This window comes from Coregonus lavaretus (genome assembly GCF_964263955.1).
Source record: "Coregonus lavaretus genome assembly, chromosome: 8".
Classification (NCBI taxonomy): domain Eukaryota; kingdom Metazoa; phylum Chordata; class Actinopteri; order Salmoniformes; family Salmonidae; genus Coregonus; species Coregonus lavaretus.
Genome location: NC_139995.1, coordinates 50752893 through 50777943, shown reverse-complemented (window position 1 = coordinate 50777943; position 25051 = coordinate 50752893). Strand labels below are relative to the sequence as shown.

Genomic DNA, 25051 nt, shown 5'->3' with positions numbered 1-25051 from the left:
TCAAATACTTGTTCTCCCCACTGTATATACTTTATGTGCATCGCCGGTGATGACATGTTGTTAGATGTGTCAGTTTTTAATGAGGAGAACCTCCTCCATGCACTCACTGTGTCAGCAGAGCCGTTACATAACTGGTTAATTATACCAGCTGATGAAACCCGCTGTCTAATTTTATCTTGCCGCGTCATCCAACCAGTCTCCAGAAAGAGAACCAGCTCGTTGTGGCTATGAGTACATGCATACAATTCCCCCCCAAAAAAGTTGCCTCTACATGCTGTACTTGGGTCAGTTTTGTGTTTCCCCCTTTAATGGTTAAGTTAGGATTTGGGAAGCTGATCCTAGATCTGTGCCTAGGGGAAACATCTATGTAACTTCTATGGAGCTCTATGTACATTAGGCGGTGATCAGTGGAGGCTGCTGAGGGGAGAACGGCTCATAATAATGGCTGGAAAGGAGCGAATGGAATAGCATCAAGCATGGAAACCATATGTTTGATGTATTTGATACCATTCCACTAACAACGCTCCAGCCATTACCATGAGCCTGTCCTCCCCAATTAAGGTGACTCCAACTTCCTGTGGCGGTGGTATATATTGAAGCTTATTTCCTATAAGATCTATTGACAAGCTCGTTAGGAGCTTCACAGAAAAAACGTACTCGCACTGCTTGAATTTCAGTCCTAGGTCTGAATGGATGTGCGAGGGGGCTCCATAGAGATAGATAGAGGACTCATCTTTGTATTTGTGCCATTATGGCATCTGTGACAACATGGGCAGCACCATTGAGGCTATTTCCGTTTTAAAGTAGTACATTTTCTTCTTCTTTTGTATTTGCTGACGACACAACAGTGGTAGGCCTGATCACCGACAACGATGAGACAGCCTATTGGGAGGAAGTCAGAGACCTGGCAGTGTGGTGCCAGGACAACAACCTCTCCCTCAACGTGAGCAAGACAACGGATCTGATCGTGTATTACAGGACAAGGAGGGCAGAGCATGCCCCCATTCACATCAACAGGGCTGTAGTGGAGCGGGTCGAGAGCATCAAGTTCCTTGGTGTCCACATCACCAACAAACTATCATGGTCCAAACACATCAAGACAGTCATGAAGAGGGCACGACAACGCCTAAATATTTGGCATGAGTCCCCAGATCCTCAAAACGTTCTACAGCTGCACCATTGAGAGCATCCTGACTGGTTACATCACCGCCTGGTATGGCAACTGCTCGGCATCCGGCTATAAGGCGCTACAGAAGGCAGTGCGTACAGTCCAGTACATCACTGGGGCCAAGTTTCCTGCCATCCAGGAACTCGATACCAGGCGGTGTCAGAGGAAGGCCCTAAACATTGTCAACGACTCCAGCCACCCAAGTCATAGACTGTTCTCTCTGCTACCGCACGGCAAGCAGTACCGGAGCGCCAAGTACATGTACATATTACCTCAACTAACCTGTACCCCCACATATTGACTCAGTACCAGTACCCCCTGTATATAGCCTCGTTATTGTTATTTTATTGTTACTTTTTTTACTTTTAATTTATTTTGTAAATATTTTCTTAACCCTTATTTTCTTAAAACTGCATTGTTGGTTAAGTAACCATTCACAGTAAGGTTTACACCTGCGCATGTGACAAATAACATTTGATTTGATTTGAAAGGGAGAACGCAAGGACGCATTTGAAAGAGTATTCAAAACCTGGGCCTTGATGGGATTCAATCAGCTCAATCTCTTGACTAGCCAAAAGGCACTGTCTGCCACCCAGCAAGTGTGGCATGATACTGGGTGTAGTAGGACACCTTGGCGCTGGTTCCGCTGGCGCTGGTGCTGGTGCTGGCAGTGCCATCTTCTGGCGGTGCCCCATGATCAAAGTGAAAGGGCCCTGACTGTGCCCTCCACAGGGCTCCTCTGTGGCAGCTTGGCGCCTTCCCCTGGTTGGCTCCTCTCACAGCCTGTTGGCCCCTCTCACAGCCTGTTGGCACTGCCCAGGCCTGTGCCCCCTCCATCCTGCCATCTCATTGGCCCAGCCCGTGGGGAGCCCCCTCCATCCTGCCGTCCCATTAGCCCAGCCAGCGAGGAGCAGACAGGAGACAGCCCGCTGCAGCCAAGCACCAGCCTGACCATCTGGGTCTTCTCTCTATCTGTCTAGAATATACTCCAAAATTAAACAAATTTGAGTAATTGCCTTTGAGTGTGGACTGTATTATTATGCATACTGGATAGACCAGTTACCTTATGCTACGCTCCAAACGTTCTATCCATGAGTCTGGGAGAGAACATATACATGTTTCTAATGTTTCTTTAGACCTGCCTAAAATAAATAATGGATTTATTGTGATGGTGTATATTAAATTGATTTATTTGACTTTTTTAAATATAGATGTTCCGAAGGCGCGCATCAGCGGCTTGTATGTCTGGAGGCCTGGAGATGCTAAGCGTGTTTATAGTAATGAATGGTCCAGTACGGTGAGACCGGCAGTCTTTTTCATGACAATAACCGGCTGACATATTTCATGACCGCCACAGCCCTAGATAGGCATGGGTTTGAAACCCACCCTGGACCTTCCGAATTGGTCTCCCCCATCTTATTCCTCCCTATATATATATCCATTAAAGGATAAGTTGTATTTTTTTACAAACAAATCTCAATTTTTTATGTAAATCGAATGTTATAGAATTTTTGTGATTTCACTTGTTTTTGAGAAACTTACTCCAAACAGCAAATCACTTCCTCATCCTAGTTGTGTAGTATGGGGTCCCTGAAAAAACATTAACAAAGGCTCCAAAAACACAAATACGTCCTTTTAGAAACAGCAAAGCTCTTTGTATAGTGATGCAGGTTTTTAGATGTTGTACACATGAAATTGTCATTCCGAACTTTATCCGCAACATTATATTCCCTTTTGTGCGACTATTGCTGTTTCCCCCTATCCAGCTGTTCCATTCTCTGTCGCTGAGTCCCCAACAACCAGATGTTCCGGTTTTCAGGGGAAATGGAAAGAGAGCCTGTGACGCAACTTCTGGTTTTGGACGTTAACAAGGTCATCTCTATAAGGGTCCAGCTTTTGTGAAATTCATGTCCGATTTTCGTAGCAGGTTAGGAAAATGTACACAGCAGGTTAGGATAATTAATTTAGCAGGTTAGGATAATTAGGTTAAGGTTAGGGTTAGCTAAAAAAAAAAAAAAGAATCTACTTTTGACATTAATTTGACAAAAGCTGTATTCCTTCCAGTCATGACCCATTAACAAGGCGACTCTCCAACTTAACTCATCCTCCACATTTACTGGATTGGTTGAACAGTGCAGAAGATAACCTACCCCCACAGTTTTTTTTTTCATCTCGTCAAGACCAGCATGTAGGCACAGATTATCCATTATATTGACCAGATACTCCATTGGCCGCTCTATCAATTAAAATAAATGTCTTCAAAAATGGAAGGCAGTCGGAAGGAGGCAATGGGCCGGCCCATGAGACACAAGAACAGCTTCGATGCACCTTGGCATAGATTCTACATGTGTCTGGAACTTCCTGTGGGGAAGCACCCCATGCTTTCAATTACAGGAGGTGGGTGGAACCTTAATTGGGGAGGACAGGCTCGTGGTAATGGCAGGAGCGGAATTAGTGGAATGGTATCAAATACATGGTTTGATACCATTCCATTCGCCATGTTTGAGACTTGAAACAACTATAGCTGACAGTTGTCATATTCCAGACCTACTCTCTGTTATGTAGCTACATATATTTTATTTGACGCTTGTTTCTTTTTTTTTTCAAGCGCTTTGAGATTCTTTCTGTAATGAAAACCGCTATAGAAGCTGAATAAATTATTATTGGTAGTAGTATTATGAGACAGAGAGAAATGTGCACTTTTAAAGCCAATTTACTGTAATTCCACCCCCCAAAAATCATGGCTTATGACGTGCTCATAATGCTATCTGGGGGGGGGGCCTCCAAGGGGACCCCAACCCCCCAAAAAGTGTAGCGTAACGCACCTCATTTACCTTCCCTGGTGTGATGGAGAGATACAACAGATCGTTTTAAGCAGTGGTAGCCCTTGTAAGTGGTGAATAATTAATAGGATGTAAATGTTGTCCAGGTTGACTACACGGAGAGGCCGTTTAAGTCGAGTTTTGTCAACCAGGCTGAACCAGCTTGTCTTCATTGATTGTTCAGAGATTCTCCCCCAAAATAAATGCTATAACATCATTTTAGCTCAGAAACTAAGTAGAAACCTTGTGCACAGTAGTGCGTCTAAACTCTAGATTCTGGCAAAACAAATGTCAAAGAACCCTAAAATGTCATAGCAGAGGCTCTCTGAAATAAATAGGAATGAAGCTAGTCAACTGCTTCACTTGTGTGCGTTTTTATTTATATATATATACACACACACACACAGTGCATTCGGAAAGTATTCAGAACCCTTTACATTTTCCACATTTTGTTATGTTACAGCCTTATTCTAAAATTGATTAAATAGTTTTTTTCCCTCATCAATCTACACACAATACCCCATAATGACGAAGCAAAAACAGGTTTTTATCAATTTTAGGAAACGTATATAAAAAAAAAATGAAATATCACATTTACATAAGTATTCAGACCCTTTACTGAGTACTTTGTTGAAGCACCTTTGGCAGTGATTACAGCCTCGAGTCTTATTGGGTATGACACTACAAGCTTGACACACCTGTATTTGGGGAGTTTCTCCCATTCTTCTCTGCAGATCCTCTCAAGCAATGTCAGGTTGGATGGGGAGCATCGCTGCACAGTTATTTTCAGGTCTCTCCAGAGATGTTCGATCAGGTTCAAGTCCGGGCTCTGGCTGGGCCACTCAAGGACATTAAGAGACTTGTCCCAAAGCCTCTCCTGCGTTGTCTTGGCTGTGTGCTTAGGGTCATTGTCCTGTTGGAAGGTGAACCTTCGCCCCAGTCTGAGGTCCTGAGCGCTCTGGAGCAGGTTTTCATCAAGGATCTCTCTGTACTTTGCTCCGTTCATCTTTCCCTCGATCCTGATTAGTCTCCCAGTCCCTGCCGCTGAAAAACATCCCCACAGCATGATGCTGCCACCACCATGCTTCACCGTAGGGATGGTGCCAGGTTTCCTCCAGACGTGACGCTTGGGATTCAGGCCAAAGAGTTACATCTTGGTTTCATCAGACCAGAGAATGTTGATTCTCCTGGTCTGAGAGTCCTTTAGGTGCCTTTTGGCAAACTCCAATCGGGCTGTCATGTGCCTTTTACTGAGGAGTGACCTCCTTCTGGCCACTACCATAAAGGCCTGATTGGTGGAGTGCTGCAGAGATGGTTGTCCTTCTGGAAGGTTCTCCCATCTCCACAGAGGAACTCTGGAGCTCTGTCAGAGTGACCATTGGGTTCTTGGTCACCTCCCTGACCAAGGCCCTTCTCCCCCGATTGTTCAGTTTGGCCGGGCGGCCAGCTCTAGGAAGAGTCTTGGTGGTTCCAAACTTCTGCCATTTAACAATGATGGAGGCCACTGTGTTCTTGGGGAACTTCAATGCTGCAGAAATGTTTTGGTACCCTTCCCCAGATCTGTGCCTTGACACAATCTCGGAGCTCTACGGACAATTCCTTCAACCTCATGCCTTGGTTTTTGCTCTGACATGCACTGTCAACTGTGGGACCTTATATAGACAGGTGTGTGCCTTTCCAAATCATGTCCAATCAATTGAATTTACCACAGGTGGACTCCAATCAAGTTGTAGAAACATCTCAAGGATGATCAATGGAAACAGGATGCATCTGAGCTCAATTTCTAGTCTCATAGCAAAGGGTCTGAATACTTATGTAAATATGGTATTTCAGTTTTTTATTTTTAATAAATTACCAACATTTCTAAAAACCTGTTTTTGCTTTGTCATTATGGGGTATTGTGTGTAGATTTATGAGGATAAAAATAAATAATAATAATAATAATATTATAATAAGGCTGTAACGTAAAGGTGACCAAAAACCAGATGGTCACTCTGAAAGAGCTCCAGAGTTACTCTGTGGAGATGGGAGAACCTTCCAGAAGGACAACCATCTCTGGAGCACGCCACCAATCAGGCCTTTATGGTAGAGTGGCCAGATGGAAACCACTCCTCAGTAAAAGGCACATGACAGCCCGCTTGGAGTTTGCCAAAAGGCACCTAAAGACTATCAGACCATGAGAAACAAGATTATCTGGTCTGATGAAACCAAGATGTAACTCTTTGGCCTTAATGCCAAGTGTCACGTCTGGAGGAAACCTGGCACCATCCCTACGTTGAAGCATGGTGGTGGCAGCATCATGCTGTGGGGATGTTTTTCAGTGGCAGGGACTGAGAGACTAGTCAGGATCGAGGAAAAGATTAACGGAGCAAAGTACAGAGAAATCCTTGATGAAAACCTGCTCCAGAGCGCTCAGGCCCTCAGACTGGGGCGAAGGTTCAACTTCCAACAGGACAACGACCCTAAGCACACAGCCAAGACAACGCAGGAGTGGCTTCGGCACAAGTCTCTGAATGTCCTTGAGTGGCCCAGCCAGAGTCTCTGGAGAGACCTGAAAATAGCTGTGCAGCAACGCTCCCCATCCAACCTGACAGAGCTTGAGAGGATCTGCAGAGAAGAATGGGAGAAACTCCCCAAATACAGGTGTGCAAAGCTTGTAGCGTATACCCAAGAAGACTCGAGGCTGTAATCACTGCCAAAGGTGCTTCAACAAAGTACTGAGTAAAGGGTCTGTATACTTATGTAAATGTAATATTTAAGTTTTTAATTCTTAATACATTTGCAAAAAAAATTTAAAACCTGTTTTTGCCTTTGTCATTATGGGGTATTGTGTGTAGATTGATGAGGGAAAAAAACAATTTAATCTATTTTAGAATAAGGCTGTAATGTAACAAAATGTGGAAAAAGTAAAGGGGTCTGAATACATTTTATGAATGCACTGTATAGTGCACTACTTGTGTAGAGGAATACATAGGGAACACGGTGCCAAAAGTAGTGCACTACATAGGGAACACGGTGCCAAAAGTAGTGCACTACATGGAACAGAATTACCATTTGGAAGCTCTGTCCTGAGGAAACCTTCGGGATGTTGTCATTCCTGCCTTTCTTCCCCCACACTGGGCCTCAGGCCAATGGGACGCGAGAGTGGTTTACAGGAGACTATCCCAGTGAAACTCCCAATGAAAGGTGGCACTATTCAAAACAAAACAGCCTAGTGAGGTCACCCCTACTGCACAAAACACAGGACTCTCTGCAAAATATAAAACTCAAAATATTTGTAAGGGTCCAAGTACTCAACCATGAGGTACTCCCGTACACCTGCGTCAACGTGGGCTCTTCTTCCATCAGCGTCTGCAGACCAGAGAGGTCATTTTAATGGACAGGTGTTGATACGCACAACCTCGTAACACTATAGTTGGGGGTCAACTCAGTCCTCTTGTCATATTGTCTTCATAAACAACCAGAAAAGAGTACAGACGTAGAAAACAGGTGAAATGAAATTGATACTAAGCACACCAAATTACATATACAGTGGGGAAAAAAAGTATTTAGTCAGCCACCAATTGTGCAAGTTCTCCCACTTAAAAAGATGAGAGAGGCCTGTAATTTTCATCATAGGTACATGTCAACTATGACAGACAAAATGAGGAAAAAAATCCAGAAAATCACATTGTAGGATTTTTTATGAATTTATTTGCAAATTATGGTGGAAAATAAGTATTTAGTCAATAACAAAAGTTTCTCAATACTTTGTTATATACCCTTTGTTGGCAATGACACAGGTCAAACGTTTTCTGTAAGTCTTCACAAGGTTTTCACACACTGTTGCTGGTATTTTGGCCCATTCCTCCATGCAGATCTCCTCTAGAGCAGTGATGTTTTGGGGCTGTCGCTGGGCAACACGGACTTTCAACTCCCGCCAAAGATTTTCTATGGGGTTGAGATCTGGAGACTGGCTAGGCCACTCCAGGACCTTGAAATGCTTCTTACGAAGCCACTCCTTCGTTGCCCGGGCGGTGTGTTTGGGATCATTGTCATGCTGAAAGACCCAGCCACGTTTCATCTTCAATGCCCTTGCTGATGGAAGGAGGTTTTCACTCAAAATCTCACGATACATGGCCCCATTCATTCTTTCCTTTACACGGATCAGTCGTCCTGGTCCCTTTGCAGAAAAACAGCCCCAAAGCATGATGTTTCCACCCCCATGCTTCACAGTAGGTATGGTGTTCTTTGGATGCAACTCAGCATTCTTTGTCCTCCAAACACGACGAGTTGAGTTTTTACCAAAAAGTTTCATCTGACCATATGACATTCTCCCAATCCTCTTCTGGATCATCCAAATGCACTCTAGCAAACTTCAGACGGGCCTGGACATGTACTGGCTTAAGCAGGGGGACACGTCTGTCACTGCAGGATTTGAGTCCCTGGCGGCGTAGTGTGTTACTGATGGTAGGCTTTGTTACTTTGGTCCCAGCTCTCTGCAGGTCATTCACTAGGTCCCCCCGTGTGGTTCTGGGATTTTTGCTCACCGTTCTTGTGATCATTTTGACCCCACGGGGTGAGATCTTGCATGGAGCCCCAGATCGAGGGAGATTATCAGTGGTCTTGTATGTCTTCCATTTCCTAATAATTGCTCCCACAGTTGATTTCTTCAAACCAAGCTGCTTACCTATTGCAGATTCAGTCTTCCCAGCCTGGTGCAAGTCTACAATTTTGTTTCTGGTGTCCTTTGACAGCTCTTTGGTCTTGGCCATAGTGGAGTTTGGAGTGTGACTGTTTGAGGTTGTGGACAGGTGTCTTTTATACTGATAACAAGTTCAAACAGGTGCCATTAATACAAGTAACGAGTGGAGGACAGAGGAGCCTCTTAAAGAAGAAGTTACAGGTCTGTGAGAGCCAGAAATCTTGCTTGTTTGTAGGTGACCAAATACTTATTTTCCACCATAATTTGCAAATAAATTCATTAAAAATCCTACAATGTGATTTTCTGGATTTTTTTTCCTCAATTTGTCTGTCATAGTTGACATGTACCTATGATGAAAATTACAGGCATCTCTCATCTTTTTAAGTGGGAGAACTTGCACAATTGGTGGCTGACTAAATACTTTTTTTCCCCACTGTATTTTTGTTCTATCTGTTCATATCCTGTTCTATCTGTCCCATTCTTATCCTTCTGTGGTCAGTTGTCACATCAGTCTTTAGTCCCCATGTCCCTCAGGTGGATAAAAGGCCTGAGAAGGACACGCTTTCCTTCAAACGAGTCTCGCTAAACGGAAACTATCGGTCTGAAAATGGAGAAGAAAAAAAACAGTAACCAAAACAATATGATGATCCTCATTCAAATACTACCAAGGAAACATAGATTTTTGCATTTACAAGTTCTCATTTTAGAACGGCTGACCCACGGGAGCCAGAGGAAGAGGGGTTGGGGTGAGGAGAGGATGAAGAAAGAGTACCTGCCTCTGACTGACGTCTACAGTAGGACGTTGACTGTGTTTGTTTGTCAGGCTTTGCCGTCAATTTGCTGGGTTCCTCCTCCTCTCCCTTTGTTGATCTTAATAAGCTCACCCTCCTTTGTTATTTGCTACATCTCAAAAGAGGAGCATTTACATCTCCTCATCTATATTGGAGGTTCAAAGTTCAAGGATGGGGGAATTTAAGGTATGGGGACAGTGCAGGGATAGGAAAGCACCACGGAGGAGTCCGTCGACCACCTAAAGAGATTGCTTTGATTCCCTCTGCTCCACATCCAACATGACCTCTTGTGTTGCAACACAAGAGGTCAACCTCATTGACTTCACCAAGACATGTCACGACACTTCGTCTAATCACCGTTGGAGATCAACCCTGGGATATCCAGGATTTATTTGATCTGAGCTCCAAAAATGGGATCTGGGATCCCAAAATGGTATCTGTGATCCAATAATGGGATCTGTTATCCAAAAATGGTGAGCTCCCATTGGTCAAATATGGAGTCAATCAACCACAGTGTGCGATGTTGGTGCATAATTAAGATTCAAATTCGGGGAGGACCTACAATTGTCTATATGTCCTTTGACCTGCAGCTAAGCCTTACAGTAAGAAGATCTGTGAAAAGTGTGGGGCAAAATCTCTGGGCATCTGAGGTATCAGGGTCTAACATACAATCATCTCTACTTTACTGTACTCTACTGTACTCAGGTTGAATAGTGTATATATTTTTCATTAGCTGCATCTCCCTGAGAGAATACTCTAATCTGCATCCACAATGATACTAACATGACCTATTGTGGGTGTGGCCAATGGCACGGTTTTAGAGGCCCTCTTGGCTGCAGAGACAATTTGCTGTTTTATAGCTAATCTCATGCAATTATACACATTTTGTCATGGGGCTGAGAGGAAATGTGCTGTTTTAAAGCTCATTTCCTGCAATTCTACACATTTTGCCATGGATTATGCCATGTTTTTATGCTATCTGAGTGACTCAAACATTGTAACAAAATCAATGGGGCCCCATGCATTACATTTTTTGAAATTTACATTCTTCCTGACTGTCTAGTTTCTATTAAGGTGATTGTTAGTTCTCAAAGATGATCTTATTTACAAATATATTTCTCCATTATCTTTTCTACATCTGTTATATCTGCTTTGTCGTTTAAGTTTACACTGAAAACGTTTTACCATCCTGAAAATGTTGTTATATTTATTGTTATATATATATATTTTTCAATTGGACTAATCATTGCTCCATTTGTTGTGTCTAGGGCATGAAGCTTGTTGTGTCTAAGGCATGGAGATTGTTGTGTCTAAGGCATGGAGATTGTTGTGTCTAAGGCATGGAGCTTGTTGTGTCTAAGGCATGGAGCTTGTTGCCTCCAGACCATAGAGGACTGTAAGCCTTTTTTGCAAGCCTGAGTTAGATGCAGCATGCAGGGATTTTCCTTGTGGTGGGATGAACAAACAGAACCATTGGAACAGAATGGTAAGAGAAAGCCCCCCCCCAAAAGAATGTGGTTGAAATTCAGTAGAATGAAAGAGCTGAGAGCAGTGAAGTCTTTTCTTTTCAATGCCTGTCAATGAATTTGGTCCATCATTACCACTGTCCTTGCCCCTGATGGCTTTTGTTGGTAGATCAAATTACACGGAGAGAAAATAATACATTATGCCAATAATCCACACTTCCTTTTCCAAGATGACGATCAGAAAGGGGTTGCTATTCCAAAGGGTTCTGGGGGATGATAATAATGGGGTAATAATTGCTATAAGTCTTTTTACCCTGTTTCCATAGAAACACCTTATTTATGTCTTCCTTTTCTTGTGTATTTCTTGGGACCAGACTTCATAAACAAAGAGAGGAAGATGAAAATCTTTCTGAAAAAAGATGGTCTTCAAAATTACACTGTGGCTGTACAAAATAAAAATAAATAAAAAAAATAAGATATATTAGAAGGAGAACCTGCTTGTAAATATGCACTTCTTAATGGTTCTTTTTAAAGCTGGACATTTTTCCATTCTGAATAAAAAACATGTAGATTTTCATAGAATATGCCTGCCGCAAGCATTATCATCATTATTTACTTCATTACCTTTGTTATAGTAATATTATGTGATAATGAATGAATACTGTATATAATTAATTATTTTCCCAGAGTTTTATAAAGCTGATCATATTTTTCCTTTTTATCATAGTTCTCTTCAAACAGACGTATATTTTCTCTTTTTGAATATCTTCCATTTCATTTCTATTTTACAAACAGCTGGATGGAGCCTCCAGTCCAAGACCAGTGGTTGAACCTGAAGAGCTGGGGTGGACGAGCGGAGGAGAGGAGGGGACGGTTGGAGGGGCATGCTCAGTGGAACCGTTGGACTCCATATTGTGGATCCTTGGTCTCCCGGATTTCACCCTGGGGGAAAAGAAAAGAGAAAGGTTAGAGTCCAGAAAGTATCAGAAGGCAACACATGAGGGAGAGGAACAAGGAAGTAGCAGGAATGGATCTGGTCTGAAATAAGGGGAGCGCCACAAATGTTGACATTCTGGATTTTTTATAATTCATGCCCTATTTTATACTTGGGTCTCTTTAATAGAAAACAAATTCCTCTAGTGACCATTATTATTATTATTTATAATGAAGTCAAATAATTTAATCTCATCCAGCGGATATGGTATGTCGTGGTGGATTTGAAGGGATACACATAAGGGAAATGAAACATGAGTCACTATGTTAGTAAATGAGGTGTGGAATATGAAAGAAACTTAAAAACAAAAAAACATACAAATGTAATGCCATTTAAAGGTCACTGCTGAGTACATTTTCTCTGACATTTCAGACCAAATCCCTAGAAACAACATTTCATTATGTTTTTGTATGGGACCATCTTGTATATAACTTTTCATTATATTTTATATTTATACCGGTATATTGAATATGATTCAGCATTGTGACAGTGATAACCACAGTCGCTGCGTTACAGCACATAACAAACGTTTATGTGCCTCAGAACGTGCATTTGGTCAACTTGTTTACATGCTTTTGTCTTTTTCCCTGGTTATAAAAATAGTGTTTGCATAATTTTTTTTTTTGCATGTGCAGAAAACACACAGAGAAACCAAGCTGACGTTTTCAAGCAGCCATTAACGTTCCATACCAAACAGCTACGTTGCTTAAAGAGGACTAGCAAAGTAATGAGTCAATTCATTAAACCAAAACGACATTGCGTGTCACACCCTACCCTAACTCCACATCGTTAGTCCGCTTCGACCTGAGACTACATGAACTTCCGGTTTGTGACTCAGCGTGCCTGGCGGGGGATAATAATAGCTGGAGCGCTTTGCCGTGATAACTCTTCCTCTACGCAAGCTGATTTAATGAAAATCAGATTATGCCAAAAGTGAGTCAATCAGGGGTGGGGCTGAGAATGAATAGGTGGAGGGGAGGGAGGAGAAAAAGAGATGAAAGTGTTATTAATCTGTTCAGAAGGCCTGCTCTAACTCCTCCGCCTGAACAGGTGTCACATTTGGCTGGGCCAGGACGGCTGCGGTACATACCGAAAGTCATCGCATTCCTCCCCCACGTTGGAAACAAATAGCGGAGTGCCCCACTCTCCTCCCTCCTCACCCCCAAGGTTTACACTTAGATTGGCCTGCTTTATGGGGGGGGGGTGACGTAGCCAAGTGCCTTCCAAAGAATGGCTTTCTGAGGTCATTAAATACGATAGTTCGGGGCATGTCGGCCATTTTGTTTTTAGTTGGCGTCTGACCTGTGCTCTGTGCAAAGTTGTGTTGATGAATTATTGTATTATCGACAAAATTGCTGATTCAGTGAGAAACGTATCACCTTGTCTGTAGCAGTTTGGAGAGAATGTCTAGAGCAGGGGTGTCAAACTCATTTTAGCTCAGGGGCCACATGGAGGAAAATCTATTCCCAAGTGGGCCGGACCGGTAAAATCATGGTATATATAACTTAAAAACAACAACTTCAGATTGTTTTCTTTGTTTTAATATGATCAACATAAAACATAAAGCTGGAGCCTGAGGACAGTGTGTCCAAAATAGTACAAGCACAACATCACTATTAATCATAAAACACCTCAAGTTTATTTGAAAATTCTAAAGAAAAAGAACACACAATGCCTCAGTGATTAACAGAACTGTTTCACAGATCACAGAACTATATCAGGGTGTCATTTCTCAGGCAGAAATGTAGATAAAAATAATGAAATCCTGTTCCCCAAACAAGTGCAAGAACCACAGAGTCAAGAATAGGTTAAATATACAAATAAAATAAAATCAATTAAAAACAATAGCACATCAACATAAAAACATATAAACATAAAGCTGGAGCCTGAGGACAGTGTGTCCAAAAGCACAACATCACTATTAATCATAAAACACCAAGTTATTTGAAAGTTCTGAGGACAAAGAACACACAAACACACAATGCCTCAGTGATTCACAGAAGTATATCACAGATCACAGAACTATATCAGGGTGTCTCATGCAGCACTTTAAGTGGGGTTGCATAGTTTATTTGACTCCTGATACCTGGCATCTTTGAGCTTTCACCAGCACATCAATATCAGGCGTCACATCCTGAGTGGCAGCCAACTTCAGGATGTGATTCAAGTGCTTGTGCGTGAGCCTTGAGCGCAGCTTTGTTTTATTTATGCTCATTACAGAGAACTTGCTCACAAAGATATGTGGTTCCAAACATGCACAACAGTTTTGCAGCGAGGGCTGTCAAGTTGGGGTAACCTGGCAAGAGATTCTGATAAAATGTGTCCAAGCCAGCTGCGGCAAATTTGCCCTTCAAATCCGAGTCACACTGCAAGTCTATTATTTCAAGTTGGATGCTGATGGGCAGATCAGAGGGATTCACGGTGAATGGCGAGCAAAAAACGTTGAAGTCTTTCTCCAGTTCACCAAAAATCTGAAAGCGTTGCTCAAACTCCCGTAACAGTCCCGTTATTTTATCTTTGAACCGCTTCATGTCTGCCACATGTTGGGTCGCGCACACATTTTTCAGACAGGGGAAGTGAGCTGCATCACCACCGGCGAGTTGCGTCTCCCACAATGACAGCTTCAACTTGAAAGAACGTATGCTGTCATAATACTGCGTGACAACTTTGTTGCGCCCTTGCAGCTGTTTGTTCAAGTTATTCAGGTGCTCTGTAACATCCACCATAAATGCAAGGTCCTGCATCCATTCTGCGGAATGAAATTCTAACACTCCTTTTCTTCCATGAACTGTTCAATTTCTTCTCGTAAATCAAAGAAACGCCTCAGCACAGCACCTCGGCTTAACCATCTTACCTCAGTGTGGTATGGCAGGCCATAGATGTGGTCTTTCTCTCTGAGAAGGCTGTCAAACTGACGGTGATTCAGGCTTCTGGATCGGATGAAATTAACAGTTTGGATGACCACCTTCATGATGTTATCCATCTTTAATGACTTGCAACACAAAGCCTCCTGGTGCAAAATAGTGAAAAGTCAAAAAATCATGTCCTCCATTTGCAGATTGCACTTTCTCTCTGAACTTTGTCACAACGCCTGCTTTTTTCCCGATCATTGAGGGCGCACCATCTGTAGCCAGGCTGACAGCGCGGGACCAGTCCACTCCGACCCTGTCCAGCGCGTCGACGAGTGCGGTGAAAATATCAGCTGCTGTTGTTGTATCTGTCATCGGCACCAACTCCACGAACTCCTCGGTGACGGTCAATGTGTCATCAACTCCGTGGATGAAAATGGCCAGTTGTGCAACATCTGTAATGTCCGTGCTTTCATCAATTGCAACCGAAAACGCAATAAATGACTTTACTTTTTGCTTCAACTGGCTGTCCAAATCCACTGAAAGATCGGAAATCCTGTCTGCAACTATGTTTCTTGTCAGGCTGATATTTACAAAAGCCTGACGCTTTTCAGGGCACACAAACTCCGCTGCCTTCATCATGCATGTTTTTACAAATTCACCCTCACTAAATGGTTTTGAAGCCACTGCGATTTCATTAGCAATGAGTTAGCTAGCTTTCACTGCAGCGTCACTGATGTCTCGGCTGTGAGTAAACACAGACTGCTGTTTCTTCAGACCCGCCAACAGTTCATTCACCTTCTCTCTTCTCCGCTGTCCTTGAAAGTTGTCATATTTGTCGGCATGAAGACTCACATAGTGGCGACGAAGGTTATATTCTTTCAGCACTGCAACATGCTGTGAACACACCAAACATACAGCTTTCCCATTGAATTCCGTGAATAAATAGGAGGATGACCATTTTTCTTGGAACACTCTGCACTCTGCGTCCACTTTTCTCTTTTTTGACAGAGACATATTGGGGCAATGAGGGTGCCAAAGCACATAATGTTAAAAGTAGAAGCCGTAATAAATATCGCGGGCAAAACAAAGTAGCTCATCCGGACTGGCTGCACGTGCTTGACGTACTTGCTCTGCCCCGGTATAAACAGTTTGCTTGCTTAACACAATTGCTATTGCAATTGGAACAGCAGTTTATTTTATTGAAAAATTGCAGCGCATTTTTATACTTTACAAAATCATCTCGCGGGCCGGATTAAACCCGTTTGCGGGCCTGATCCGGCCCGCGGGCCGGACGTTTGACACCCCTGGTCTAGAGAATGATGACAAGATATCCGATGTGGTCATGAAATATCGGTAAAACAGCTGATTCTGTGAACATCGCATTACCTGTCCATATCAAGAAGGAAATATGAACAGAATGATATCTAGATGTCTATTTTATGTCTATATTTTCTACGTACTAATGGAGGAGTTGGCCTTTAATATGAAAGCATCACACGCAGGAAGCATATGAGGAAATGTCGAGGGAGGGAGTGAGCAAAACACCAGTACTACTTATTACAGAAGCAAGCAGATCAAAACATCCGAAACAGCAACAAACAGGTTCCAGGTGCATGCTAGGGTTAATTACATGCACATTGGTTGATTGAGAGGTCATATTCCCCGTCATATTGATTAAATGTGGGAAGCTGATTGGTCTTACTCCGTCCATCCTGAGGGTGGAGCCAAGGTGGAGATGCTGGAGGGGAGGAACGTAGCGTTAAGACTGTGCATCATCACGACAATAGGTACTGTAATTGTCTACCACACCCAATTACTTCTGTCACCTCACTAGCATTTATAGCACTACACAAACATAAAGCAAACATACATATTTTTTGTCCACTATTATGGCGAAGAGGTGCAAAATCTAGTAAAAAGGGAGAAACATAGCCAACCAGTGCCTAGTCGAATTTAGTAGTTTGATTTTATTAAATGATTTATTGGACAAAACTAGCCTACATCTATAACCTCAAGATGATAGTTGAGGTTTTCTTCCTGCGGCCTCAAGTCAAAATGACATGGATGAGTCCACACATTCAAATTATCAAAGCTTGATGATTATTTGAATCAGCTGTGTAGTGCTAGGGCAAAAAACTAAACGTGCACACCTTGGGGTCCCGAGGACCGAGTTTGGGAAACCCTGCTCTAACCATAGGTGTGCTATATAGCATCCATATTAGGAAGTCGTCAGTTCTCAGACAAAACTCCCTTTCACAACTTCCTAATATGGATACCATACTGCTGACTAAAATGCATTTAAAAAAAATATCCAAAATGTCTTTGTGGAGCAGTGTCATCAGCTCACTATAGTATATCAAATACCAGCCCTCTGGCTCTCTCCATATCATAGGCTGATTCTATCAATACTCCACCTGACGAGGACAGTTGTCTCATTCTATGTGCAAATAAAAAGGCCTTAAGCTTTCATTTGGCCCATTTTTATCGATTGAAGCTATAAGTCAGTGTTTTCAAGGTAGACAATCAATCTACTGTGGACAAAATCTACTGTGCACTCGTCTAATAGACAACTCTACTCTGAGGTTATTATCTCTCCTTGAACAATGATAACCTTCCCTCCTTCCTCCCTCCTCTTCCTTAACAAAGAAATAGCCTTTTTCCAGATCAAGCTGAAAACGGTTCTTAAAATATTCACATATTCAAAGCACAATTAATTTTCATTGTGAGACAAACTGACATAAGCAGGGAATTTCTTCCCAGCACATTAAAAGTGACTGTGGCGGCTCCTTTTCTGTGGAATACAAAGTGGTGGACATGTTTCTCCCCTTGAGTGTCACTACTAGTGCTTTTAACAATTCATTTTCATGGGCCCCGGAGCTACTGCTCACAGTTTACATCATATTTGTGTTTATGAGAGCTTGTTTTTTGAAGACCGCTCCGCTCGTAATTAGGCTAGCATTTTCATCTCCCCTCTCTTACAGATATACAGTACCAGTCAAAAGTTTGGACACACCTACTCATTCAAGGGTTTTTCTTTATTTTTACTATTTTCTACATTGTAGAATAATAGTGAAGACATCCAAACTATGAAATGACACATATGGAATCATGTAGTAACCAAAAAAAGTGTTTTTATATTTGAGATTCTTCAAAATAGCCACCCTTTGCCTTGATGACAGTTTTGCACACTCTTGGCATTCTCTCAACCAGCTTCATGAGGAATGCTTTTCCAACAGTCTTAAAGGAGTTCCCACATATGCTGAGCACTTGTTGGCTGCTTTTGCTTCACTCTGCGGTCCAACTCATCCCAAACCATCTCAATTGGGTTGAGGTCAGGTGATTGTGGAGGCCAGGTCATCTGATGCAGCACTCCAACACTCTCCTTGGTCAAATAGCCCTTACACAGCCTGGAGGTGTGTTTTGGGTCCTTGTCCTGTTGAAAAACACATGATAGTCCCACTAAGCGCAAACCAGATGGGATAGTAGCCATGCTGGTTAAGTGTGCCTTGAATTCTAAATAAATCACATACAGTGTCACCAGCAAAGCACCCCCACAACATCACACCTCCTCCTCCATGCTTCACAGTGGGAACCACACATGCGGAGATCATCCGTTCACCTACTCTGCGTTTCACAAAGACACAGCGGTTGGAACCAAAAATCTCTAATTTGGACTCATCAGACCAAAGGACAGATTTCCACCAGTCTAATGTCCATTGCTCGTGTTTCTTGGCCCAAGCAAGTCGCTTCTTCTTATTGGTGTCCTTTAGTAGTGGTTTCTTTGTAGCAATTCGACAATGAAGGCCTGATTAATGCAGTCTCCTCTGAACAGCTGATGTTGAGATGTGTCTGTTACTTGAACTCTGTGAAGGATTTATTTGGGCTGCAATCTGAGGTGCAGTTAACTCTAATGAACTTATCCTCTGCAGCAGAGGTAACTCTGGGTCTTCCTTTCCCGTGGCGGTCCTCATGAGAGCCAGTTTCATCATAGCGCTTGATGGTTTTTGTGACTGCACTTTCAAAGTTCTTGAAATATTCCGGATTGACTGATCTTCATGTCTTAGAGTAATGATGGACTGTCATTTCTCTTTGCTAATTCGAGCTGTTCTTGCCATAATATGGACTTGGTCTTTTACCAAAAAGGGCTATCTTCTGTATACCCCCCTACCTTGTCACAACACAACTGATTGGCTCAAACGCATTAACAAGAAAATAAATTCCACAAATTAACTTTTAAGAAGGCACACCTGTTAATTGAAATGCATTCCAGGTGACTACCTCATGAAGCTGGTTGAGAGAATGCCAAGAGTGTGCAAAGCTGTCATCAAGGCAAAGGGTGGCTCCTTTTAAGAATCTCAGATATAAAATATATTTTGATTTGTTGAACACTTTTTTTTGGTTACTACATGATTCATGATTCCATATGTGTTATTTCATAGCTTTGATGTCTTCACTATTATTCTACAATGTAGAAAATAGTAAAAAATAAAGAAAAACCCTTGAATGAGTAGGTGTGTCCAAACTTTTGACTGGTAATGTACATGTGTGTATGTATCTGTGTCTACACGCTCCATACAGCATATTAGTTTGTATAGAATCAGCGTACCGTCCGTCCCTGATATGCTCAATCATTCATGGACTCCAGTGGGGGAGGGGTCTACTCTACTTGCTAATCCACCTGGACAGCAGAGGTCACTGTACACACCACACACACCAGCGCACGAGCACACTGCACAGATACCTTACAATCACAACACACCACAGAGCACAAACAGTCACAACAGCGGATTGACTTACCCTGGACACTGCAAAATCTGTGAAGACAGAAGGAGAATTGTTTTGAGTCAACCCTCTTCAGTAGGATTGATATCAATGTGAATAGGGGGAAATGGTTTTGACTGCACATGTACATTTTACGTTTAAAAAAAACAACGTTTTTTTCTAATTTCATCAAACAATATGCAGTTTGATTCAGAAAACCATAACCTTTAACCCTTATCAAGAAACACCTTTTTTACAACAAAAATACAGAGAAATTGAATAAATAGAAAATAACAGAACACTGATAGAAAAGGAGATGAGAGAGGCTGAAAGGAGGAAGACTGTTGCAGACCGCTAAAACCTTATACACAGAGTATACAAAACATTAGGAACACCTGCTCTTTCCATGACATAGTCTGGTGAAAGTTATGATCCCTTATTGATGTCAAATCACTGTAGATGAAGGGGAGGAGACAGGTTAAAGAATGATTTTTAAGCCTTGAGATAATTGAAACATGGATTGTGTTTGTGTGCCATTCAGAGGGTGAATGGGCAAGACAAAATATTTAAGTGCCTTTGAACGGGGTATGGTAGTAGGTGCCAGGCGCACCGGTTTGAGTGTGTCAAGAACTGCAACGCTGCAGTAAAAATAAAGAAAAACCCTTGAATGAGTAGGTGTGTCCAAACTTTTGACTGGTAGTGTAAGTCAAAACTGTAACTCGGCCACTCAGAAACATTCACTGTTTTCTTGGAAAGCAACTCCAGTGTAGATTTGGCATTGTGATTTAGGTTATTGTCCTGCTGAAAAGTGAATTCATCTCCCAGTGTCTGGTGGAAAGCAGACTGAACCAGGTTTTTCTATAGGATTTTGCCTGTGCTTAGCTCCATTCTGTTTATTTTTTATCCTGAAAATTACAAGCATACCCATAACATGATGCAGCCACCACTATGCTTGAAAATATGGAGAGTGGTACTCAGTAATGTGTTGATTCAGATTTGCCCCAAACATTACACTTTGTATTCAGGACCAAAAGTTAATTGCTTTGCCACATTTTTTGCAGTATTACTTTAGTGCCTTGTTGCAAACAGGATGCATGTTTTGGAATATTTGTTATTCTGTACAGGCTTCCTTATTTTACTCTGTCAATTCGGTTAGTATTGTGGAGTAACTACAATGTTATTGATCCATCCTCAGTTTTGTCCTATCACAGCCATTAAACTCTGTAACTGTTTTAAAGTCACCATTGGCCTCATGGTGAAATCCCTGAGCGGTTTCCTTCCTCTCCGGCAACTGAGTTAGGAAGGACGCCTGTATCTTTGTTGTGACAGTGTATTGATACACCATCTAAAGCGTATTTAAAAACTTCACCATGCTCAAAGGGATATTCAATGTCTGTTTTTTTTTATTTTGACCCATCTACCAATAGGTGCCCTGGTCTTTGTGGTTGAATTTGTGTTTGAAATTCACTGCTCGACTGAGGGACCTTACAGATAATTGTATGTGTGGGGTACAGAGATGAGGTAGTCATTCAAAAATCATGTTAACCACTATTTTGCACACAGAGCGAGTCCATGCAACTTATGTGACTTGTTAAGCAAATATTTACTCCTGAACTTATTTAGGTTTGCCATAACAAAGGGGTTGAATACTTATTGACTGAAGACATTAAAACTTTTAAAATGTTATTAATTTGTAAAACTTTCTAAAGATATAATTCCACTTAGACATTATGGGGTATTGTGTGTAGGCCAGTGACAAAACAAATCTCTATTTAAGCAATTTTAAATTCAGGCTGTAACACAACAAAATTTAGAAAAAGTGAAGGGGTGTTAATACTTTCTGAAGACACAGTATTTGTCTGCTATCGCAGGTTAAACCAATTGTTTATCCCCAAGGGTTGTTGAATGAGAACTGTCCAAATTCTAGTCTCCTGCGGTGAGAACCAGTAGGAGCTCTGGAGTGGGAAACGGGAGGGAAACGCTCAGAATAATGTGGCTGGAAAATATCCCTAGCAATCCATCGGACACATAAACATGTCCACATCTGCCCTTTGATGCTCCATTGTATCTAATTCAAACAAAAAATTGATTTAAAACAAGTATTATTTCAGCTACTTTTTTTGTTTTCAAATTGCATTCCAGGGCGTCATATTTTCAAGACTGAGAGAAAAGACCAAGCATTCATGTCACAATGAAATGAGCCATGATGCTGTGACTGAAGCTATTTTATCTGATGAACATATGTGAAGTTATTCCAACATTTCCCTGCCTCTGGTCCTGTGGGTTGGCATTCATTGTAGAGAGAGCTGACGATGTACATTATGAGCAATAGTGTCAGGACTACTCTGTAACCAGGTTGAATTAACCAAATGAACACTAGCACTAGCAACAGAGGGGGAAACAGCCGGGTGGATTAAGGCTAAACAAATAATGCCAGAGGAGTTCTGGCACGCTGCCACCAGGTTTTGTTGTTGTTGATGCAACACCACTACTCAGGCAACTACAGATGCCTCAACACCACCCCCCCCCACAACCACACTGCAACCCCCCCACCTCATCTTGTACTAGCCCAGACGCCCCCTCCCCCTTGAACCAGATTAAACAAAATGAGCATCCAGTGGAGGGATGATGGGGGAGAGAGAGAGATCAATCGAGAGGGGGAGAATCGAGGGGGAGTGATCGGAGGAATATTGGAAAGTGTGTGTGCGTGTGTGTGTGTGTGTGTGTGTGTGTGTGTGTGTGTGCACGTGTGCACGTGCGTGTGTGTGTGTGAATGTGTGAAAGCGAGAGAGAGTGATAGAGTCAGATCAGACCTATGCCCCTCCTACCCACCCCATGCCCCCCACTCCCGCAAAGAGGGCCTCAACATGAAAGTCACACATACGCCCAGGCCGTGAACAGGCAAACAGGCCCAACCCCCACTCTTACACTAGCCCAAGCCAATGGCATGTACCAGATGCTCAGCAGGCTCTGCTCACAATTACTGGCCTGAGGCCAAACCACACGACCAACAACATTAGACACTTTATGGAACACAAAGCCTTCACTATTTCATCCTGGAATATCCAAGGCCTGAGGTCATCTGCCTTTGGCCTAAAGAGCAGGAACCTGGACTTCACCAAAGAAATCAGAAATACAGACATTGTCATCCTACAAGAAACATGGTATAGAGGAGATGGACCCACTGGTTGCCCTCTAGGTTACAGAGAGCTGGTAGTCCCATACACCAAACGACCAGGTGTGAAACAGGGAAGAGACTCAGGGGGTATGCTAATTTGGTATAGAGCAGACCTAACTCACTCTATTAAATTAATCAAAACAGGAACATTTTACATTTGGCTAGAAATTCAAAAGGAAATGATCTCAACAGAGAAAAAAGTCCTCCTGTGTGCTACCTATATCCCCCCACTAGGAATCCCCATACTTTAATGAAGACAGCTTATCCATCCTGGAGGGGGAAATCAATCATTTCCAGACCCAGGGACATGTACTAGTCTGTGGCGACCTAAATGCCAGAACTGGACAAGAACCTGACACCCTCAGCACACAGGGGGACAAACACCTACCTGGAGGTGACAGCATTGCCTCCCCCATATGCCCCCCTAGGCACAACTACAACATAACCAACAAAAACGGGTCATTTAGGCATTTTTTCTTAATGCAGCTTGACCAGCTCTCTGTCTTCTACTGCCTCTGATCATGCTGCAACATCCCTCATCACGACGCTACCCATATTTTTGCTAAATCGTAAAAATATACAGACGCATCAAATCTAGATAGAGCAACGTTGCCTCGTTATTCAACCCTTTGACAGCACACAGAAATATTTCATAGACTGAGATTTTGTAAAGGGATCAGTGGGTAGATTATTGAAAACCTGGATGATGTAATGCACCCGACACAACAATGCATTTCACAGAAACGCATTATAGAAATTGTATGAACATGGGTCCCCTTGCACACAAAGACTTTAAACCATCAACATCACAATTTTCAAATCCAACAAGCAGGAAAACCAGCCCTAGCTGTGCAAACTACAAGAAAAACCCATCCTGACCTGGGATTGGGTTCCCCCTGCGGTGATGCATTGGCTTTCCTCATGTAACAGGCATGAGCTCTCATGTCATGGTGGTAGCTATAGCTGTAGCTAGCCTTTGAGTTGAGGATTTTCAAATAGTTATAGATAGCTAGCCTTTGAGCTGAGCTAGCTAAATGGAGACTTGTTTGTGCCAAATGTTTTACTCAAAACATTAAAACTTGATTATCAACGCAATAATAAAAAAGAACAGGGCTGGTTTTGAAATGTAATTAAAACATAACTACATAGCAATTTTTTTTTATGACCTAGCCCATCTGGTAAATGGTCAATGCTTTATTTTACAGGCCTGCTGGTAAGATGTGGTAACAAGGAGGACTTTTAGCGCATAATTCAATGAAAAGCTGTTAGCCTAGATTAGCATTAACCTAGCTGTTAGCCTAGATTAGCGTTGTCCTTGCTGTTAGCCTGGATAAGAATTATCCCATTTGTTAGCCCAGATTAGCATTAGGCTAGCTGTTAGCCTAGATTAGCATTAGCCTAGCTATTAGACTATATTACCATTAGCCTAGCGCTTAGCCTAGCGTCATTAGCACCTCACCTTTCTGTTCTGCTTTGAGCTGCTCCTCCAGCTGGAAGTAATTCTGCCGGTTGCCCAAAACGAAGGCCAGGAAGGAGAGGAAGAGGGCATCCATGATGCCGACGATGGCAAGCATGTAGGCCCAGCGCACCGAGCAGTTCCCCAGCGTATACTTCCCTGTCTCCTCGCCACACATGTCGCGTACCACCTCCGCATCCCAGCCGTCCGGGAAGATCATACAGCCCAGGAGCAAACACATGGCTGTGGGGAAGAGAGGAGGGGGAGAGAGTGAAGGGGAAAGAAAGGAGGGGGGTAGAGAGGAGAGGGAAAGAGAGGAGGGGGAGAGAGAGGAGAGGAGGGAGAGAAAGAGGAAGGGAGAAGGAGGAGGGGGAGATCTATAATCAGTTTAACGACCACACTTCTACTGTATGTTTTAGAGTACTTGAGATAGGGTGAAGTACACTATATATACAAAAGTATTTGGACACCCCTTCAAATTAGTGGATTCGGCTATTTCAGACACACCTGTTGCTGACAGGTGTATAAAATCGAGCACACAGCCATGCAATCTCCATAGACAAACATTGGCAGCGAATGGCGTTACTGAAGAGCTCAGTGACTGTCAATGTGGCACCGTCAGGATGCCACCTTTCCAACAAGTCAGTTCGTCAAATTTCTGTCCTGCTAGAGCTGCCCCAGTCAACTGTAAGTGCTGTTATTGTGAAGTAGAAATGTCTAAGAGTAACAAGTGGTAGGCCACACAAGCTCACAGAACGGGACCGATGAGTGCTGAAGCGCGTAGAGCGTAAAAATCGTCTGTCCTCGGTTGCAACACTCACTACCGAGTTCCAAACTGCCTCTGGAAGCCTCACTACCGAGTTCCAAACTGCCTCTGGA

General features: G+C 42.7%; 1 protein-coding gene across 1 annotated transcript in view; it reads right to left on the bottom strand.

Annotated features, from left to right (window-relative positions):
* Positions 1-11819: 11819 nt before the first annotated feature.
* The window catches only part of LOC311133912 (LHFPL tetraspan subfamily member 3 protein-like), a gene marked incomplete at both ends in the record, with an annotated part of 54138 nt that continues 40906 nt past the window's right edge, over positions 11820-25051 (bottom strand). The window contains 4 exons of the mRNA XM_084167526.1: positions 11820-11873; positions 16480-16515; positions 19575-19591; positions 24176-24415. Coding sequence (XP_084023652.1) covers positions 11820-11873; positions 16480-16515; positions 19575-19591; positions 24176-24415 — 347 coding nt within the window. The remainder of the gene's footprint in view (positions 11874-16479; positions 16516-19574; positions 19592-24175; positions 24416-25051) is intronic.